This window comes from Marmota marmota, unplaced genomic scaffold, assembly GCF_001458135.2.
Source record: "Marmota marmota marmota unplaced genomic scaffold, marMar, whole genome shotgun sequence".
Lineage (NCBI taxonomy): Eukaryota > Metazoa > Chordata > Mammalia > Rodentia > Sciuridae > Marmota > Marmota marmota.
The window spans coordinates 16,546,932-16,569,198 of NW_026000093.1; the positions used below are offsets into that span (position 1 = coordinate 16,546,932).

At 37.5% G+C, this 22,267-nt stretch overlaps 1 protein-coding gene across 2 annotated transcripts in view; it reads right to left on the reverse strand.

The window, feature by feature from the left end:
* Window positions 1-22,267, reverse strand: part of Nkain3 (sodium/potassium transporting ATPase interacting 3) — a 601,416-nt gene that overhangs the window by 12,654 nt on the left and 566,495 nt on the right. Inside the window, exon 6 of one of the 2 annotated variants that reach the window (XM_048783011.1) lies at window positions 2,353-2,423. The exons of the other annotated variant lie outside the window; for it this stretch is intronic. Within the exon in view, the coding sequence (XP_048638968.1) occupies window positions 2,353-2,423 (71 nt within the window). The remainder of the gene's footprint in view (window positions 1-2,352; window positions 2,424-22,267) is intronic. 2 annotated transcript variants of the gene reach the window in all.

The following is a 22,267-nucleotide window of genomic DNA, read 5'->3' on the forward strand; positions in this document are numbered from 1 at the left end:
CCTGGCTTTGTATTCCATGGAGATAAAAGAGGCTTAATGAAAGTTAAAAACCAGGGTTCACTCCACCTCTAACAATTTAGCACAGCAGGTTGGCTAGTTCTTCAAGCTGTTCCGGGGGTGGGGTGTGAGATGGTATCATGGAGTTGGGTTCAATGGAATCCAACATAAAGGCCTTATTTAAAGAAATCAAGCAGGCTGATAGATACTGACTGGGTAAATGCTGCAATATCTGCATAGCGGTGAGAAACAGATATAGACCTCTTAAATTGTTTCATGCACAGTGATTTCAATTCAGGTTTAGTTTGATCTCGCAGATTCCCACTCCCTTCGTGGTTGAAAGGCATTCCATATTCATCTGACATGATAATATGCATAATCTGTCAAAGCAGAAACTTGTTCTATTACTTTCTGTAGCCTGGAGTTTGTGTTACGTTCAGCTAAAAGGTGTGAGGTCAGCAGTGAACAGGGATGTTGAGAAAACCCTTTGAGGAGAGAGCAGAGTTGATCAAAGCCTTGTAGGTGATCAGAAAAGGATGTTTTATGTGTTCTTGGTTCAGAGAGATGGAAGGAACTTCAGAGAACCTAACTGGGAGTCACTTTCCCTGGGCATACCACAGAACACCCTTTTAAGGTATATAGCTATATATGAGTCCAATCTTTAAATCCACTCAAGGAAGTAGATTCCATTATCAACATTAATCAATCGAAGTTCTTAATAACCCTCCCTAATAGAATGATCTCTCTTACATTGCATCATTTTTCATATTGCAATTTCTCTGCAGTTTTTTTCCACAGTAAGATGAAAGAAACCATTCATCATCTTCATATCGAATAAAAATATAGGAAGACTTTCCTAGCCACTATGAGGCATTGTTTCAGTCCTCGCTTCCAATGCACCCATCATCCTTATTATTGTCACAATCCCTGCCAAGCTCCCCAAATCCACAAATATCAACTTTTGGAGTGCATCATTTACGAGTGCTCAGAAGCATGAGTAATGAGGCGGTGACTACTTGCTCCTGGAATGTTATAGAGGGCCAATGTTTCTCCAAGTTGGATTTACTTTAAGAAACCAAAATTTATTTAAACATCTATCATGTGACAGACATAGTGCTGGTTTGTGCAGCCTGTGAGCTATGTTTACTTTATATCACTCTTCAAGACTAAAATGCATTCACCCTGGGGAGGTGGAGGAGCCAGTGCCGTCTTCTTAGGGCTTACATCCCCATAGATGCTGGCTGGGGGTTGCAGATTAGGGAAGGAACTGTGAAGAAAGGGAGCAGGGGGAATCTTTCATGCATGTTTATTATGCTGGTGGCTGTTTTACATGATTTCCTCTATCACTCTGAAATTATAAAGCAGTGGGTTTCAAGGACAGGAGGAGCATCTAAGCACGTCTTCACTATCAGGCCAGGTTTATCACTCAGGAACCATCCCAGTCAACCACTTACTTATGGTGGGACATTGAGAAAGTTGCCTAACCTCTATGAGCCCCCATTTCCTTATTCATAATCAATATCAGCTACTATAGTGCAGTATTTTCATGAAGATTAAATGAGATACTATAGGCCAAATGCTTAGCATAGGATAATTATTGTTACTTAACCCAGTAGTTTATTTGCTACTTAGAGTTTCCAAGGAATGGAGTCAGAGCATCTTCTTGCCTGTTTTCTAGTATTTAACTTATCAGGCAACCAAGATTTCTTCTTCATTCTCAACTTATATTGGTTCAGTTATTGGTGACACCTTTTTTGTTTTTTTTTTGTCAACATTTTTTGCATGTCTTCTAGGCATGTAGAAAACTTGTTTCTGAACTCTTTAGTCAAATATGTGAGTACAAAGAACAATAATATGTATGTGTACATATTATGCACATTGTCCCATGTAGTCCATCCTCCCCCCCATGAAGTCATATTATGGATGATAGAACAAGTCTCAGAGACGTCAGAAAGTCACCTGGGACCATCCATGCAGATCCTGACTCGAACCCAGGTCTCTCTCCTCTGTCTGCTTTGCTGTGATACCCTAAGAGATATATTTAATCTTCCCTTATGCAGAACAAATAGTCTCATCTTTTTTTTTCCACTTGAAATCAATGTGATATGCAATCAACTATTGACAAGGAAAGCAAAGCAAAAATCTCATTTAAAAAAATATAAACCAAGTCACCTACTTCAGTTCTGGAATGAATAATAATAATGATGATGTTGGGTTACATGTGAAAGGTGTGTTTTAGGTATGAGTGGAAAATTAAACCAATGATTAGTAGTAGCTCCAAATTACTTCATTTGGGGTTAGTTTTGGCCAGGTTAGAAGGATTAATATTTTCTATAGCATCACACCTTTACTTACAGGTTTAACAGGCTTTAACTCAACATGATCCTGGTAGTAGGAGTGTGTATCAAGTCCACCTATGAAATCAACTGAAAATATAACAGCCCAAGTTGAATAAATGGGTGAGTAAAAATAAATGTAATACTAAATGTTTAAAGTAGAATACACACAAAAATAGTCACAAAATATCTGCTTACCATAAAATGAGAAAATGCATATTTAGTATAAAGGACTACTAAACACATTGTCAATGACCAAAAAGAGAAAACAAAAGGGGGATGGGGATAGTGAATTTTAAGAAACACACAAATCACCTGGGCTCTCAAAACCTCCCCAAATCACAGCTGCTATTGGTTTCAGTGGATAATGGAGTAACATTAACTAGCATCAGATTTAAATGATGCATTTGTCCATATGTCTACGGTCACGCCCTTTCCTCTACTTATGAAAAGAGGCATTTTTCCTTCTTGATGCCAGAATCCATTTTTCCCTTAAAACTATTCTTTGCATCATGAAAGAAGGCTTTTGAGAAGTCATATAATCAATCTCCATGCCTTCTGTGTTCAAGCCACTCCTAAGAAATGACATCATCCTTTTGCAAAGTGTCATGTCCTCCCTGATAGCATGGAACTTGTCTTGCCTTCACTACAATCTCTAGACATTGTTAGTCTCTATAATAGTCTTTCTAATCTCTTTCTGTTTAGATCAAAGCCTCAGTCTTTTTCTTCTCAATTCTTTGTTTCTCTTGTTCTATAGTCTGTTGAAAACATTAATTATTTAAAGCCAAGCTTTGCTGTTATGGTGTTACTTTAATATTAACAGGTATATAGGCATATGAGAACACTGAACTGTCAAGGGTGTGTGTGTGGGTGTGTGTGGGCACACACACTAGCATACACAATATTCAAATATTGTTCCATATCCTCAGTTCAAAATGGGCATTTCAGTGAAGTGTGGTTTAGAGAGAAATTAGCCTAGAATTTCTATTGAATTCTTGATTAGCTGAAACCACTCTTGCCAATCCCTGACCCAGTCCATCCTTTTTACTTTCTTTGGAGGAGATGAAGTAAGGCTGGGACAATCAAACCTTTACCAGCTCACTTGCATGGATGGGAGTTTTGCAAGTCTGTAGAAAACCTGGCAATTAGATAGCTAGGGACATCTCCAGGTATCTACCCTGCAAGAAAGAGGAGCCTGATGCCTATCTTTTTCCTATCACGTCACACAAGTTCCCTGAACACCACCTTGAGGAGAGAAGCTATGAGAACAGAGCCAATCTGAGACACTGACAAAAGTTTTCCATACTCAGATTGAACTAGGTTTTTATTAAATTAGATATGTAATTAAAATCTGCTTCTTTATCCTGTGGATCAATGGGTGGTATTTTAGAAGGAGGCAAATGTTGATTAAAAATTGAATGAGATAATTACAGGGCCATTTTGGAAGTTAGAGAGGGTGTCAAAAATTACATATATTTTTGAATGAAATGGTTCAATTTAAAAATTATATTCAGACAAAATTTTTTCTAAAAATAAAGAAGGTATCCCTATACATCAAAGCAAAATGAAAAGAATACTTCTCTATATTGATAATTTGGACATTAAAACGTAAAGTTAACAAAATCATTTTTGTATTGATCATTTGGACATTAAAATAACATTGTCAGAATAATTTTTGGTATAAAATCATAGATTTTGATTCTTAATCATCTTTGTTTCTAATGCAACATATCAATGATATTTTGGGAATATAATATAAATATACAAATAAAAATAAATATAAATATAATTTGCCTACATATATTTATGTGTATTTAAATATATGTTTACTATTATAATTATATAATTTATTTTTAATTTTTTAGTATATGATTAATTTTTAAAATTTATTTACAACCTTCTTCAAAATTTTCTTGTATGATTATATATATATATATATACACTTTTTTTTGGGGGGGGGGTACTGGGGATTAAACCTAGAGGGGCTTAACTCCTGAGCCACATCCTCAGACTTCTATTTATTTATTTTTTGTTTTGACAGGTTCTCCCTAAATCGTTCAGGGACTTGGTATGTTGCTGAGGCTGACCTCAAACTTGTGATCCTCCTGCCTCAGCCTTCAGAGCCACTCACTGGGATTATAGGTGTGTGCCACTGTGTATGGCTAAACCATAGTATTTTGCTGAAGAAATACTCTCTGTTGGTGCTGGTAAATGTAGAATATGTGTAATAATTTTATTCCAAATATTTTGCCTCCATACCAGTATCTTTTCTTTGTCAAAAATTTTACAAGACAAAAAACCAGTTTCATCTATTGATGATTATTTTCCATAAATACAGATGCTCTCTCATATTAACTTCTTTTCATTCTGGTTCAGGATATGAATTTATCTGATTAAACATAGGAACTCCACCAAAAGATTTATTTTTTCATCAAATTGCTTCAAAGGAAAGTTCTGAAAATGAAAACTAAATCTTATATAACAGTTGAGCTCTTACTTTTTAATTTGTCCTCTTTTTTGTGTATAAAATTCATGTTTTCCTTTTTAAATCTTTCAATTATTAAAATTTGCGAAAATCTTTGAAAGCTGACTTTTTTGGGTACTTTGTTGAATAGTCTAATTTTTTCAACTGAACTTGAATGTAATGCAACTATGTAAGTATATAATTATGTATTTTATTGAATTTGAATGTAATGCAACTATGTAAGTATAATATGTATATTTAACTATATAAGTATATATATATACCTACATACATAAGTATAGAAAATTCATTCATAAAAATACTATCAAGCATTGTAGGAAACAGAATAATTACAAAGTAGTTCTTCAAAGCCTGAGTAATAAAGATAAGGTAAGAGAGAAAATGTATTCTTCCATGTTAAAGTTCTTTTTGTTTTCAATATCAGTCTCACCATAAAAATATTCTAGTTTATTTATTCCTCATAAGTATATGCACATATATATATATATATTAATTTTGAAAATTAGATTTTGTATATTCATTGGTAAAATTTTAAATTTTCTGTGCATCTGAATCCCGAAATCATTTTTCATGTCTGAGTCTTAGTTACATGCGTGTTCGATTTTAGTTACACATATTTAAAAAATTGATGTGTTCTTTGCTTTTATCTTTGAAAAGATAGTTTTAAATTATAAAATACTTCGAATACTTATAAAATCACATAACTCAAAAGCACAGACACTTATGATTTCATCATTAGGGTTAAGTAGATGTAAGCATTTTACCATAGTTACTTCAAGAAACACAAGCCACATACATAGGTAAAACTCTTTCCTCCATCCTCTCGACTTGATTTTACATATCAGCCATCTTGTTTTGAATTCTAGCTTTAACATTTAGCTTTTGGGAACCTGGGCATATTATTCAACTTGTTACTAGCCCATATAGACAAATTGCTTGCTCTAGTTATCTATTATAATAAATCACACCAGGCCATATAATGGCTTAGAACATTTATATCATTTATTTTGCTGATGAATTGGCCATTTGAGCAGGACTCGGCAGGAAAGGTTTCTTTCTGCTCCCTTTGCAGGGCTGGAGGAGCAACTTCTGAGGTGGCCCTGGTCACATAGCTGGCAAGTTAGTACAGGTTCCCGGAGGCTGCTCAAAATGGGGTTGAGGGCGGAAGACCTCCTTGCTCTCTACTCCAGTCTCTGCATGTGGCCTGGACTTCCTTGCTGTGTGATAATTGGATTCCAAGGGCTAGTGACCCAAGATATAGAGCCAAGCAGAAGTTATGTCACCTCCTATGATCTAGCCTGGAAAAACAGTCACTTCCACAAACTCTTACTGGTCAGGATAGTTACAAGCCTGATTAGGGCACAAGAAAAGGGCAGAGAGACTCCATTTCTTGATGGGGAAGGTAGATACAAAATCTCGTTGTGACCATTTTTGGAAAATAAATTCTTCCACAATGGTTAGTATGACTTCTAATAGGTTTACTACGAAGATTAACAGAATGTATATAGCATAGAAGATAATGCCTGTTGGGCTGAGACTGTAGTTCAGGGACAGAGCACTTGCCTAGCACATGCTTAGAGACACAGAGTTCAATCCTTAGCACCACATAAAAATAAACAAATAAAGGCATTCTGTCCATCTACAACTACAAAAAAATATAGTTAAATTTAAAAAAGACAATGCCTGTTGACTCTTGGTAAGAGCTGAGAAATATATTACTTCTTTTTTTTTCACTAGAGTTAAATTTTCTGATTTTTGATGTATTTATTTCCCCAATTATATCTCCAGTACCGTGGAAGTAGTAAGCAAGGTAACTTGACTCCTCTATGAATCAAGTAGGGGAGGAGGATTAATAATTATGAGATTTATAAGCATTTGGCCATGATTTCTATTATTTTTAGGATAAGAGGCTCTTTTATAACTCTATGAAACTTATGGAATAACTTTGTAAAAAAATACATACTTCTCTATCGATTAAATAATTTCCTTGTTATTTCATAGGGTTCAGAGCTCTTTGCATTCAATGGCCTCAGATTAAACACCTCAGATTTGGAGTTTAGCCTTTAGCTTCTGTACGTCTAATGCTGAAATATGCCATTTTGGTGGGGGGGGGCACTCAAGCTGTCGGTTATCTTCCAGGATTAACTATAGTCACCAAATAATTAACAAGAAAGCAGGCCTTTTACTTCACATTCAGCCATGGTGCATGCTGCGTTGTCACTGAATTGAGGAACCACAGAGCCCTGTAACCCTGCACTGGGCTCAGAGGAAAGACTCAGGAAGATGAGGACCAATCGATACATTTCCCCTCCTTTTTTTTTTCTTTCTTTTTTTTTTTTTTTTGCTTCTAGCAAGAGATATATAACCCAGGACCTTGGGCATGCTAGGCAATGGTTCTACCACTGAGTTCCACACTCAGCCCTGATGTATTTATTCTGGACTTGCATTCTGGTCTATCACTGTTCCTGTTATGTAGTTTTTAGGCCTTTGGAATAGGTGCTTATTTTACAAGTTGTCAAGTCCAGCAATAAATTCTTCAGGAAGCATTGCCTAGGTCCAGAAGGACTCCACAATTGGGCCATTACCTGGTGATTTGTTTTTCTGTGATATGAACTATATGAAAAAAGCTGGGATGGAGTCTCAACATCAACCTAATTCAGGCAGAGAAGATTTTGCAGCATCCCCTACCCGGTCCCTGTAATGAGAGCTTTTAGGAGAGAACAGTTATTTCAGAGGTAGCTGGCAACTAAATTCTGCTAGTGTAACTGCTCTGCAGTGTCATTAATCTGCTGCCATCTCCCTTCCAAAGACTCTAAGCTTTCAGAAGGCCCAGCCTGCTGTGCCAACCCACAGGCCACCATCGGGCTGATCAGAGCACACTGAGTGGCCACAGGGGCACCATGATGTGTCTGCTGGGCAAGGGGACTTGACAGTGTCCTAAAACATTGCTGCTATCCAGAGAGGGTGGCTGGGGCTATTCTACCACCTGACTGAAATAAGTTTGTGAACCTTAAAAGCCATCCAAGAAGGCAGATGACACCAAAGTGCCAGGTTTTATGGCCATTCCTTGTTTCTCTCTTTATGTCTCTTTATGATTCTGGAAGTTCCAAATCTCTTCCACTTTTCAGCAAGCATGTGAAAATGAAAATAAACGAATAAATAAATAAAGCACAGGGGGCCAGTGAGATGTGCCAGGACACCATAGCTCCAGCTGGAAGGGTAGAACAGGCAGTCCCAGGGGCTGCATTATCCTGATGAGAGTTCTCTAACCTTTTTACCTTTGTTTGGTAATAATCATGCAAAATGGACTCTTCTCATGTCTCTCTTACCTCCCTCAGTCTCAGGTACTGGTGTGCAGAACTAATATGGTTCACTTTTTCTTGATGACAGTTTGGAATGACAAATGCTGGTAGCAACTACCTAGAGTCTGGAGGTTCAAGCAGCAGCCCTAGCTCTGATAGGGAGCCCCAGTTCTGTCTTACTCTGGGGAGGGAAAGAGGAGGCAATAAAAGACAAGTGGCCTTCAAACTGTGGAAGGTGTACCCCTGATGAGTGCAAGACCTCTTAGATAGTGTGTGGGCATGCATTGTGGTAGTCTGCTGCTATCACAGAATACCTGAGACTGGATAATTTATGAAGAAAAGGCATTTATTTGCTTCATGGATCTGGAGACTGGAAAGCCCATGGGTGTGGCAGCAGCTTCTTGTGAGGCTTTTGTGTGGCTTCATTGCATGATGGAAAGCAGAAAGTCAAGTGAGTGTATGCTGAAGAGAGAGTGATAGGTGCAGCCCTGCTTTAGAACAGTCTCCTCTTCAGAAAGATTTGAATCCTTCCAAATGAACTAATCACCTCTAATGGCTCCACCTCCCAACACCACTACATGGCAATCAAAAGTCAACACAACTTCTGGAAAGACAAACAAACCATATTCAAAAGATAAAACTGGTCAATTTCAAGAGCCTTAATTCCAATATGTTTGTGTCTTGGAAAAACACCTGTGAGCATTCTGGTTCTTGGTTCTCATTTCCTTCTACAATTCTCTTTATATCCATTTTGCAAGGACAGGCGTTCATCTCAGCCTTTTGAAATCTCAGCTTATTGTATAACCCTGGAAGTAAAAGCCTACCAAACAAAATGGTAGTTTTAATTTTCTATGATGCTGTTGATAACATAATAGCTACAAAAGACAAGGTAGCTCTTTTTCAATTTTTCACTTCCAAAAACATTGAAGCATCTAACTGATTCACCAACAAGTAGTATTCTAGATATATCTAATTTTTGGTAATATATCCCTATTTGGAGGGATCCTTACATAGCCCTTCATATTTACATGTGTTACATTCATGGGTTTAACTGACTACAGATAGAAATATATTTTTAAAAAAATTGTGTCTGTACTGAATGTGTACAGATATTTTTCTTTTGTCATTATTTATGAAACAATGTAATAAAATAATTATTACTTATTATTGGTACTCTAGAGATGACTTAAAGCATGTGGGAGGATGTGCATAAGTTTTATGAAATACTAGGCATTTTATGTAATGGACTTAAGCATCTGTGATTTCTGGTATGTGTGGGGTCCTAGAACCAGTCCCCTGTGGCTACGGAAAGGCAATTCTAGTTTTTGGCATATGCCTCAGTCAGTCTAGAATGGGACTCCTTTGCACACATCCTGTCTTCTTCCATTTAACTTTTTCTCTTTGTACTTTTCACTATTTGTCTTGTGATTTACACAATTTCATTATTGTCAGACTCTCTTATTATAATTTAAGCTTTGTGAGGCAGGAAGATTTGTCTGATCTTATCTATTTTATTCACAGCTGAAACCCTGGCATCTAAAACAGTGTCTTGTACAAGGTAGATTCCTCCCAAATTTTGAGAAATCAAGGAATAGAAAAAAATTGTATGACATTGGTGTAATAAACTTCTTCCCATTCTCAATTTTTTTTTTCTGTGAACAAGTTTTCCATAAATAAACACTACCATCAAACATGAAAAGTACTTGAGACAGCCTCTTTTGCTCTAAAAATAACTAATATTTATCTATGACTATATGAACTGATTGAGACAAAATTGTTTCATCCATTTCATTGGGAGATGTCTTTTTAATAAATATTTCATTTTATACTTTGGATTTATTCTTAAAAATTTGTGTTACATTTATAATTACTCAATCATGTTGATAGCCAGTGATTGCAATTATAGCTCCATCCAAAGAAATACTCTGGTACTTAAAAATTTCCTGATCACTGTGAAAAATTAAATCTTTATTCAGGAAATAAATCTAAAAAGATTTTCAACTAAATAAAACAAAATTGAGAAAAATAAAAGATGTCTAAAAGAAACAGAAAAATATAAAACATTCATGGATTGTTGTGTAACTCAATACTGTAAAGATAACAATTGATCTGTGGATCAGTTAATCTATTGATTCAAAACAATTCCATTGAAAATTTCAGCAGTTTAATATCAACGCTAACACTTAAATGTATGTGAAAAGGCTGATTCAAGATTAATAATCTTGAAGAACAACAAAATTGAAGAACAAATGCTACCAGATATCATGACTATATTCTAAATGAATTTTGTGGTAACCAAAAGCATATACTTTTTGCCAAGAGCAGGCAGCAGGGAAATGAAACATAATGGAGTTTCAAAAATAGATCTACATGGTAAAGGTGTCATCAGAGGGAGAAAAGGGGGAAAGGCTCTCTCTCTCTCTCTCTCTCTCTCTACCCAGAGTGCTTAACCACTGAGCTATCCCCCCAACACTTTTTATTTTTTGAGACAGGGTCTTACTAAGTTGCTGAGGGCCTCGCTAAGTTGCTGAGGCTGGCCTCAAACTTGCAATCCTCCTGCTTCAGCCTCCAAAAGGCTCATTTTAAAATAAATACATTTGGAACAACTGGATACATTGCAACATGGAAGAAAAGAAGAATGCCGATTCCTTCCTCACATGACATGTAAAAATCAATAGACCACAATGTGAGATGTTAAATGAATAAATGGACAGCTGACAGATGGGGTCCTTTTCACAGCTCAGTGAACACCAGCAGGAAAGACAGGATGGCCTCCCCGCTCCTCCCAACACATAGCACCAAATCAACCCTGACTTCAAAATCAGTGCTAGGGGGGACCTCACCACTAATGGCCCAGTCCTGCACAAGGAGGAAGTGCTAGGTCTTTTAGAACATAACAGAAGTTACATTTTTGGTGTTTAAAAACCATACCCACATTTGTCATATTCTCTTACATTGTATTGAGCCAGACTTTAATAATGCGGTCTTTCTGTCTCATTGGATAGCCACCCGGAATTTTGCAGCTATTAAAATTAAACAGTTTTCAAAAATTTGGTTGCTGTTTTCACAATTTGGTAGTTTTTGAACTGGATCCTAAAATTCTGCTATTCTAATAATAAGCTTCATTTATAAAGTGTTCTGTGCTGAAAGAGACAGATGCTTTGGAGTGAGGTTTCTGGGTGTGCCTCTCCCCATCCACTTAAATTTCAGTGGGCTACATCTATTATTTTTCTCTACCTTGTGTCACTAATTTGTATTGCCACTCAATATTTAAATATGAATTCTGGTTTTAATCCACTGTATGACCAATGTCTCTTTTCTTTACCTGCTCATGAAGAATTTTGTTATCTTTGACTATTGCCTGTTGAAAAACACATGGAATCCAATCTCAGTTCCATTTGTTACAAGCTGTGTGAGCTGGGGAAATTTTCAGTTTACTCATCTGTAAAATGAAACAGTGACTCTGTCACAGGCTGTCATTATTCCAAATGAGATAATGGCCACAGAGTACACAGACCACATGCAGTAAACCAGGAGCGGCTAACATTATCTTATCTTGAGCATACATTTTCACCCAACAACTGATTTCCAAATGATTTCCCAAACTTCAAAAGCTTTGCTCAAGTTAGGATTACATAATGATTTGCAAAAATTCCTATATACCCTTCTCCCTGTTTTTCCCCCCAGAAAAACAATCTATCCTGATGGAAATTGCACTGAACTTGGGACCAGTTTTTCTGGAAATAGTAGCTAATTTGGAGGAGGGGGAATTGATTAGTTGGCCACATTTGGAAGCCTAGAACTTTCACCTTCCATAGACTTTTTTTCTATTTTGGGAAGATAAATTTTAATGAAGACAGAAAAGAAAAGAAAACTCAGAAATCTTGGTATGTCACAGGGGAGGGTGTGTTCCTTCTCTCCAGGATGGCTGCTGTGTAGTAATGGGGGTAGGGAGTTAGGTGGTGGAGAGGCTAGGAGTCAGGAGCACTTGACCCTCTAGATGCCTGCTTAATAATATCCTTCACCATTTCTTTAGCTTTCAACTGGCACTGATTTTATTTTCTACTCTTTTTTTTTTTTCTTTTCTTCTTTGGCTCTGAGGATCTAGTCCATTGCATTCAAGACAAGTGCTGTACCACTGAGCTATATCCCTGTCCTCTCTACTTCTTGCCAATAGCACAAACCCTCAGGGGAGCTCTCCTTGTCTTTTTTTTAGTATTTTCAGTTACTTTACAGGGTTTCTTTGTCCATAACACATCCCCTTTGTGTAAAATGCACAAGTGACTTTTTCCTAATGTTTCCAGTGGTATTCCTTGAGACACAGTGCTCTGGGCTTATCCTGGCTACTCTCACAGTATCCCCTGGACCTTGCTGGCTTCCAAATGTTGTTTTTGATCCCTGCATAGGGACCTGGATGCACTGTCCCTGTAGGAGTGCTTTGATGATAGTAAGTTTCTACCACTACTGTGGCTTCACGTGTGGACTTGGTTGCAAGAGTTTACTTGTCTTTACAAAAAAGCCTATGATATACCTGTTCCCATCCCCTTCCCCTCCTGTAGCCCAACATACCTATACTTTTTAGTGTTGATTTTGTCATCTTTGGAAAGGACCAAGGCTTTCTTTCTTTTATTACTTTAGCCTTCATCTTTAATAGTCTATTTTTTAAAAGTTTCTTAGCTCCGTGAATGCTACACAAACAGTGCTGTATTTCACTACAGTGAATACGCCCTTAACCCTCCAGCTCCTCTTCCTCAGTAGCTGGGTAAGTGGCTGGAACGGCTGCTTACAGCTATCAACTACAGTTTAGCTTTACTGAAGGCCCTTTCAGAGTTTTCGTAATTTTTCAATTACTGTCTGTTCAGATTCACTGGTGACTGGAGGTCTTTGTGACAGTATTGCTGGGCTCATTTAGAGGATCATTTTATTCTGGATGAAACAAGCTTTTTTTTTTTTTTTTTTTTTAAATCCTGAACATACTTCTGTTTTCTGTTTTTGGTGCATGAAACAGTTATTCAGAGACTTCTGTGTCTTACACTACATTTTTATTTGGTTGTACTTCTGGGTTTTGCTCCTCTTGTGAGCCCACATCTCTGAAATCAGAAGTTGCCTATAATCAGTGCTTTCCATTTTCCAATAGTATGTAATATTCAAATGATGGGATAATTAATATCTAGAATCTCTTTGGGAGTTAATGAAGCACACAGGATTGCAGAAAGGGAAAATCATGTTCAAAAAGGCATGTGGCTAGAAACAGTTCTGAGAATTTTCCTAAATAGCTCTAGCCAAATTCTTTTCCCATATGATATATTTTTGTAGTTACCCAGTTTTTTCACCCAATACATTTTTATCATTTTAGTGTTTTTCTTAGCTCTATAAATCAAGTGACAAATACTTGTTGGTTTTGAAGTCTCTCCATAATTCCCTTTTACTGTCTGCTTCTACAATTATGGACATTTCCCTACTGAAATATTTTCTTTTTTTATAGACCCTATTATTACTTTTGATTCTCCCTTTCCTAAGAAAGAAATTCTATTTTCTCATTGAGATCTCTTTTATAAGTCCTTTTCTTTCTATGAATCACTGTTCAAAGAAAATTGAATCTGATTCTCAAGATTAAATCCATTCACTGACTCCCCATCATCCAGCAGAGCCCCTCAAACAGTATGACCTGCATAGGTACAGATGTGACAAGATATCAATTCTCTCATTCCCTGGCGTGTGCTTGCATGTGTGTGCATGCTCGTACACCTTCACCTTACATCTCCATGTTGAGTGAAGCTTAAGATAGCTGGCCCCCTGGGTCAGTTCTTTCTTGTCAGGAGAAGAGTAATTTATGTACCACTAGGTGCCTATAAATGTTGGTGGTATCTGGAGGCCAATCACAGAAGAGGATTGAAATCACTGGTGCCAAATAATCCAAGGTCCCTCAAAGGCTGACTCACCATTCACTTAGTAAACTGAACCTACTCAACTGCTCAGAACTTCCTGAGTGATCCAGAGATTCCCCAGTCTTTCTTCAATATTCCGTGATTTTCCCAAGCTCTTATGTCTTAAGACATATTTTTCTGGTATGTGAAATATGTTTTCTTTGTTCCTTTTCTAGTGAAGTGATAGTTTTCATATATGACCATGTTCCTGTGCTTTGAGTACCATGCTTGACTCCCTAGGACACCGTTAGTCTTCACCTATTTTTTCTATGTATCTGATTCACTCTACACATAGACCACGATCTGTACTTTGCTCTTCAGTAATTATGTACGTATCTGTATCACTTCTTAGAATGTAAGACCTCCTGGGAAAGTGACCAAGTCTTAGTCATCTTGATATCCTTGTGGTTTAACACATGGAAGTCTCTGAATAACTGTTTCATGAATGAATAAATCAATAAATGAAGGAAAGATAAGCTATTTAAGCTTTTCTGGAGATCCAAAACTAAATAAGAGTATGTTAGATCTGGATTATAAATACATTCATATCTGGACAGGTCCATGACTTCAAAACAAGAAAAGCTATGAGAAATGCAGCAAAAATCCATTCAATGTCTAATAGAGTTGGCAACCAACCTGGAATATGGAAAGAAAACACAATTCCATCAGGGAATATAGATGAAAGAAGCAAGTGGAATCTCAATACAGGGTCTGTCAAGCTAAATGTGAAGACATCAAAAAGTTCTAAAGAGCTAATAAATATCAAACCAACCAAAGGGAGACTTTTAATGGGAGTGAAGTCTTTTTTGTCTTGTTTTGTTTTAATTAGTTATACATGACAGTAGAATGCATTTATGCATTTTCATATATCATACATAGATGGGAAATAATTTCTCATTTTTGTGAATGTACATGTTGCAGAATCATATTGATCATGTAGTCACATATATACATACAGTAATAATGTCTGTTTCATTTTACTATCTTTCTTATCCCCAAATCCCCTTCCCTCCCCTCCCATCACTTCCCTCCACCTAAGGTAATGCTATTCTTCCCTAGTGCCCCCTGCCTTATTGTGAATTAGCATCCACATATTAGAGAAAACATTTGGCCTTTGGTTTTGTGGGATTGGCTTATTTTGCTTAGCATGATATTCTCCAACTCCAACCATTTACTGGCAAATGCCATAATATTTCAAATATAAATGGAATATTACTCTTCTTTAAAGCTGAGTAATATTCCATTGAGTACATATCACATTTTCTTTATCCATTCATCTATTGAGGGACTCCTAGGTTGGTTCCATTGTCTAATTATTGTGAATTGAGCTGTTTGATGTGGCTATATTATTATATAGTATGCTGATTTTAAGTCCTTTGGGTATAAACCAAGGAGTGGGATAGCTGGGTCAAATGGAGGTTCCATAGTCTTTTGTCTACTAAAATTCGATGGCATCTGAGTTCTGCTGTTGCGGGCTTCTGTATTAATCACATTTGAATGATATGGAATGAAATCTCTACTTGTTCTAACAATTATGTTTTCAAAAAAGCTCTTTAAGTTTATTAGTGGGAGCATAGAATCCTTTTGAATTTTATATCCTGTTTCCCAGCTGAAAATTCCTAAACATGTAGAGATTAAGATTTTATAATCATTGGGATAAGCTGTGTCTGCTTGTATGTAAAATATTTGTAATTCTTAACATAATCAGAATGTTAGATCTGAGAGATTCACCCTGCAAAACCAGTTCAAGATTTTAATTGGGTAACTGACTTTTCACACGTGGTTTTAAGTTAAGAGACATGGAATTTTGTTATTAAATTTCTGTGACATTAAAGAAAATTTAATATTTAATTTATGTATAAGTTCATTTTATTAGATTCATTAAATTTGCTATAGTTTAAAACAATAAATATCCTATTTGTTAGGATTAATATTTGAAGGGCATCAAAATGATAATTACAAAGAGTTCAGTGCAAGTTAAATGTTTAAGTAACTATAGTTAGAGTTGTAAATAAAACAGATCAAAAGATTATTAGAGTATTGAATTCAAATAGATCAAATAGGAATGATGGTTAGTGGAAGATTATTCAGCCTTAAAAAGGAATGTGAATTCTAATGTATACTACAATATGGTGAACCTTGAAGATATGTGGTAAGAAATAAGCTAGACATAAAATGACAGATATTGAGTGATTTTACTTACATGAGGTCCCTAAAATAAGCACATTCATAAAAGTGGAAAGTGGAATAGAATTTATCAGAGGCTGGAAGGGTGGAGAGAAAGAGTTATGTTTAATGAGTACAGAAGTTTTATTTGGGATGATGAAAAAGTTCTGGAAACAGTGGTGATGACTGCACTACATTGTGAGTGTACTAAATGCCACTGAATTGGTCACTTAAATGTTAAAATGCCAGTATTGTGCATGTTTTACCACAGTAAAAAGAAACAAAAATCCTCTCCAAATGATCATTGAAATTTACCAGATTTATAACAGGAATACTGACATTTCTATGTAGCATTTAGAGCTTAAGAAAAAACAGTTCAAAATTTTGTCACTTTTGTTTATTTATTTATTTATCTATATATTTATTCATTTATTTTTGGTGCAGAAAAGCCTCTCTCAGGGCATCAGAAAATGAGAGTCTTAAAGAAACTCTGGTCTCTGCCTGTTTCCCTGCAGCTTTATTATCTGGGTTAGGAGGAACACAGAGTCAGTATGAAGCCCTGGCTTCCACATTAGGACTAGAAACTTTAAATTTAAAAAAAGACATGGATGTAATTTGCTTTTCCAGCAAATGTGCAGATGAGCTCAAAACAGAAAATGATGAAAGTAAGGGACTAAAGGGAAAAGAATCAAAACCTAAGCCCAGATTGTGCACCTTTGCTCACAGCTGTGGGGCGCTTCTTATCAGATTCACAAAGCCTTCCTGCTCAATACAGGGTTTAAAACGAAGCCCCAGATATAATCTGCTCTTAATTCACTCCTCTTTTGAGAGGCAGCGGCTCAAGAAAGACCAGATCACCCCTTTGACCCTTCAGAGCAATTGATATAAAACAGGTTCCTGAAGGCAAAGCCTTTTTTTTTTTTTTTCTGGAAGCTTCTTCCAAGAAGTGATTTCCTACGAGCAAGGTGTTCCTTCTGCCAGGAATGCTCTTCTCACTCATTGCCTCATAGGCTCATTTTTGTTTAAATATCATTTCCTCCAAGAGACCTGCCCAGGCATATCTGGAACACTCCTGTGTTTGCTAAATGTCTGAAATGCTAAATGTCCCCTTGAGGGACAGTACTCCTATAGGTTTATACTCAGGGGTCTCCCCCTCTGGGATCCCTTCCCTTACAGATTCTCTTGGGTTCTCCTCAGTGCCCCATACCTCAAAGGCATTTAACATCTGATTCTCAAGTTTTGTGACCAACTATCTTCCAAGCAATAACTCAGAGACTCAGGGTACTTGGACACTGTGGCACCTCCATTTTAAACATGGCTTCCAGAGCTTCCCTGTTAGTCTGTGTTCTATAGGTAGGAAGGGGAAGAGTATGACTTGAAAGTGGAAATTATTTATGGGCCAGGCCTGGAATCTACATTCTAAAATCCAATCTCATGGGGTACCTGATTGCCTGGAAGCTGGTATTTACTGGTATGGCTGTGTGCCAGGGAGAAGAGTAACCAAACAGGTTCAGTGAATAGCTAGCCAGTCTCTGACACAAGCTTGTAGATGGCCGTTACAAATTCCTGACAGTGATATTCAGCGAATAAGAATTGGGAAACATTAGACATTTGCGGTTGATTGAACTGTGGCAAAAAAAGATGTCCTTGAATTACACCATTAACTCTTATCTAGACTTTCAGTTCTTATAATGAGAGAGAGAGAGAGAGAGAGAGAGAGAGAGAGAGAGAGAGAGATTTGTTTCTATGAGGAAAAGATGGGCAAAATAGAAAAGCTAGTTAGGTATAAATCAGAAATTATTCATAATTAATTAACTTTGTATTTCATGCAAATTTCCATGTTGGTATCCAAGTCTGGGGAATACTACCTTATACCTCATGTAAGTTCCAGTTTCAAATATTGCTCCCAGAAAGAACACTAAATTATTATTTTTTCATGGTCAGTAAAGTAGTTGATATAAAGAACATGAGATGAGTGTTCCATACATGCTTTTTATTACTAGCTACTTGTAAAACATTTCTGCAAAGGAATTATAAAATGAGCACTTCATGACACCTTAAATATTTGGTCCAAGACTATAGATTTGGAGACTATTATGTGCCATTTTGTTATCTAAAAGGCGCAAGCATGTCTTTTATTGTCTGGTCTTTATAAAATCTTCTATTTTATTACCTGATCCTTCTTAAATATTTTGGTGTAAATAGCGTGAGTATAAACTACATACTAGAAATGGCTAGTTTACCTTTTAATGATAAATCACCACTTTAAATATAGTTGGTAAAAATGCTTCAAAATTTGTTAGCTATATCTGCATCAGAAATATGTTTAGCTTGAATAAGGATTTAGAAATAGTTTTTAATTGGTAAAATATGTGTCGTAGAAGAGGTGGATTTTGCCCGACAAAACTCAAGAGATGTGGCTGCCTGGAAACCCAGAAGAGAATATTTTCAAGGAGGTAGCAGTCAACATGGCCAAAGTCATGAATTATAATGAACCTTGATAAGATCTAAGAGAATCTGACAATGAGAAGGTCGTTGCTGGCCTCTGAGACACGGGGGTTTTCAGTGAAAATGCAGGACAGGAGGACTGAGAGCAGCAGCTGAGAGTGAGAAAGTGAACGCGGTCAATGTGGACTAGTTTTTAGAAAAGTCTAGAAGTGAAGGAAAGAAACATGAGAGACAGGGAAGTTAAATGCACACCAGGTGGGGAGTCAGAGGTCATTTCTTTTTCTTTTCTTTTTTTCTGTTTTATGTGATTTGGTTTAAAAGCTGAGGGAAAAGAGGGTAAGAAAGAAACTGGGTGGCTGGGGGGAGGGCAGAGAGAAAGAGCAAGGTGCCTGGGTATGTTGGAGGGATGGATGTAAAACCCACAAAGGCCACAGGATAGAAGGAAGCCTCTTATTTTATGTCAGGAAGAAGATCATCGTGGATGAAGACAGTTGTAGAGGGAGGGAACCTGGGAACTGAATCTGTGCTACTGGCTGCTATTTTCAAAGAGTCTTTATGTTAAAGGGTGGAAGAGAAGAAGGACCAGGAGTTATATCATCTCTTGGAGCATCCCTAAGTCAAGGGTAAGGGACTGTAATGTCTCTAAAAGGTGATCAGGGTTCTCTCAGGCACTGAGAGCTCATGCAATTTATCTTTAAGGGATCTGGAGAAGGCACAGACAGGGAACGGTACACTGGTACAGAGGAAGATGTACTGGTATAGCCAGTTCACATGGGGCACTGGAGTAGCATCAGTGCCAGTGCTAATCTCAGCACCACTAAGCAGCTTAGGACAGACATAGAGAGTCAGAGGCTCAATATACTCATGGTAGGACTGGCAGAGTCAGAGTAGCAGGAGGATTGAGAAGGGTGGGAGGAGAGTTGGGATTAGGATGCTGAATGTAGATTTAAAATAGAAACACAGGGTTTCAGTCAGAACCCCAATTGCCTGCTCTTCCCTGGGGCTCCTAAATCTTACCACTAGTAACCAGGGTAAAACTGTTGCATAGGACTTTCATAAAATCCTACAGAACTTTTTTTTTTTTTTTTTTAATCTCCCTTTCCATTTGTGTGTGCCACAAGGGTGTAAATTCTTTCTTTTCTTTTTCTTTCTTTCTTTCTTTTTTTTTTTTTTTTAAAGTTTGTACTCTGCTTTCTCCTTATCACGTCTGGATCCCAGATCTCTTCATTCTGTACCATCTGGATGGCAGGTTTTTCCTTCTTCCTTCTCAAGGACTCACTGCACAGCTTGGAGCTGTTGGCAATGGTGACAGCCTGCCAGCTCCTCCCAGTCTGAAGCAGGGAAGCAGGAGTGGGGTAGGCCCTTGTGGAGAGGGCTTGTCTCAGGGGTGAGCCTGATACTTCCCATGTTTTCCAGAGACATCTGGCTGTTCTGAAGTGGCTCCTGATGTTGACTATAAGTCAGTAAAGAATTAAAGGTGACACTCCTGATTACACCCCGACATAACCCCCACCTGTGGACATCACCCAACGTATTCCAGTGTTAGAGCTGCAGAATGCCCTTGGGATCCCCCAAGAGGCAGCGTGATGTGATAACAATCACAGAGCCAGATATTCAAAAGGTTAGGATCACCTTTATTTATATAATGTCTAACAGCTGGTTTCTAGTGGAAACAGAAAATTAGAACCCCTTTTGGGTGTGGCTTTGTTTGATTGCTGGGCCAATTTTCTGCCAAAACAGGCCATTCTTAGGAACTGTGATGGTTTGGATCTTAAATCTTCCCCCAAGGTCAATATACTAAAGGACTGGGTTCAAACCTCGGGGCTCCTGGAAGGTGATGGAAATGGGTGGGGTCTAGTGGAAAGAAGTTAGGCCATTGGGGGGTGTGTCCTTGAAGGTGATAGGGGACCCCTGCCCCTTCCTGTTTCTCCTTTGCCTTTTGCTACTATGAGGAGAGCAGCCTCCTCTACCACTTGCTCCTGCCACAATTTACTACACTGCCACATGTCCAAAATGATGGCAACAAGCAACTACAGGGAGAAACCTCTGAGACCATGAGGCAAAATAAACTTTTTTGTTTTGTAAGTTGGTTGCCTTATGTGTTTTGACGTAGTGATGGAAAGCTAACATAGTGGCCAATGAAAATTTCCAGAGAATATAAGTACACTTATTGTGAATTAATCATACTTTTTTCTATAGTACAGGGATGGGGAGATTAAATTTTCATAAGGAGTGAAGAAGTCACATATGAGATGGTAAAACACATGAAACATTTGCCTTGCTATGTAGTATGTGTCACAAATCCACACTGATTTCATGTTGCATATACTATTTCACATTGCATACACTAAAACTTTCCAGGATCATAGGGCAGGTAAAACATGATCCCCTCTTTCTATGAGTGAGGGAAGCAATAGGAAAAAGTAAATTGAGCACAGATTCAGAGATATGTTCAGAGTCCACTGATGCACTGAGGGAAGTCTGTGTATGGGAAGAGAGTGCTTATGAGGAGAATGATAAAGAACATATAAGAACTGTCAATCCCCTGAAGGGAGATGTTGTTGTCTGAATATTTGTGTTTCCCCCAAATTTATATGTTGAAAACTAATTCCCACGGTGATAGGGTGGGGATGTAGGGTCTTGGGAGGTGACTAGGTCACAGGGTAAATCCTCATAAACAGAATTTGTGCCCTTATAAAGAGGCCCCAGAGAGCTGTTTTACCTTTTCTACCCTGTGAGAATACAGTGAAAAGACATCCTGTGTTACCCAGGAAGTGGACCCCCACCAGTCTCTAAATCTACCAGTTCTTTGGTCTGGAACTTTCCAGCCCAGTTTAAAAGCAATCCAATCTATGCTGCTTTGTTATAGAAGCCCATAGAACTAAGACAACAGTTAAGATGTCTTGTTTGGTGACTGGATGCCGGAGGTAAGGAAAGATTCAAGGACTATATCCAGGTTTCTAGTTTGTGTGGAAATTAGTTGCTTATATAAGTGGAGATAGAGATTAGAAAAGGGAAAAATTTCTCTCCAGTCTCTCTCAGGAAACATGAATCATCCTTACGAGTCCATTTGTTCATACCTTGATTCATTCAGTGCCCACTCACTGAATACTGTATAGAGTGCTCTTAAATGTCAGGAAATGAACTTGGCCCTGGTGAATATCATGACCTTAAAAAAATTACTGTTGTGTTAAATGTTTCCAAGGAAAATGCACAATGTGCAATGGAAGCATATATCACAGTTGCCTTCATGAAGTCTTTGAGGTGGGAGCAACGCATCCACACTTGGGAAGAGAAAGTTAAGCTGGGATTAAAGGATGCATATAAGACAGCAGGTCAATAAAGGAAGAGACCCCTACCTTAAATACCTGGGTGTGATTGAGCTTGACAGATCCAGGAAAACAGATGTGACCAGAGATGAGTAAGTTAGGAATGTAGAATAACAGTTGGAGATAGTCCCAAGGCAGGCTGATTTATGGAAGTCCTGGCTTACTAAAATAAGTGACAGCCTAGGCTCTACTTCACTGTGAGTTTAGTGCTGGTTTGGAACTGGTTTTAGTGAAAGGGTTTCTCTTGTCTTGTGAGGAGTTCTGCTTGGTTCATTGT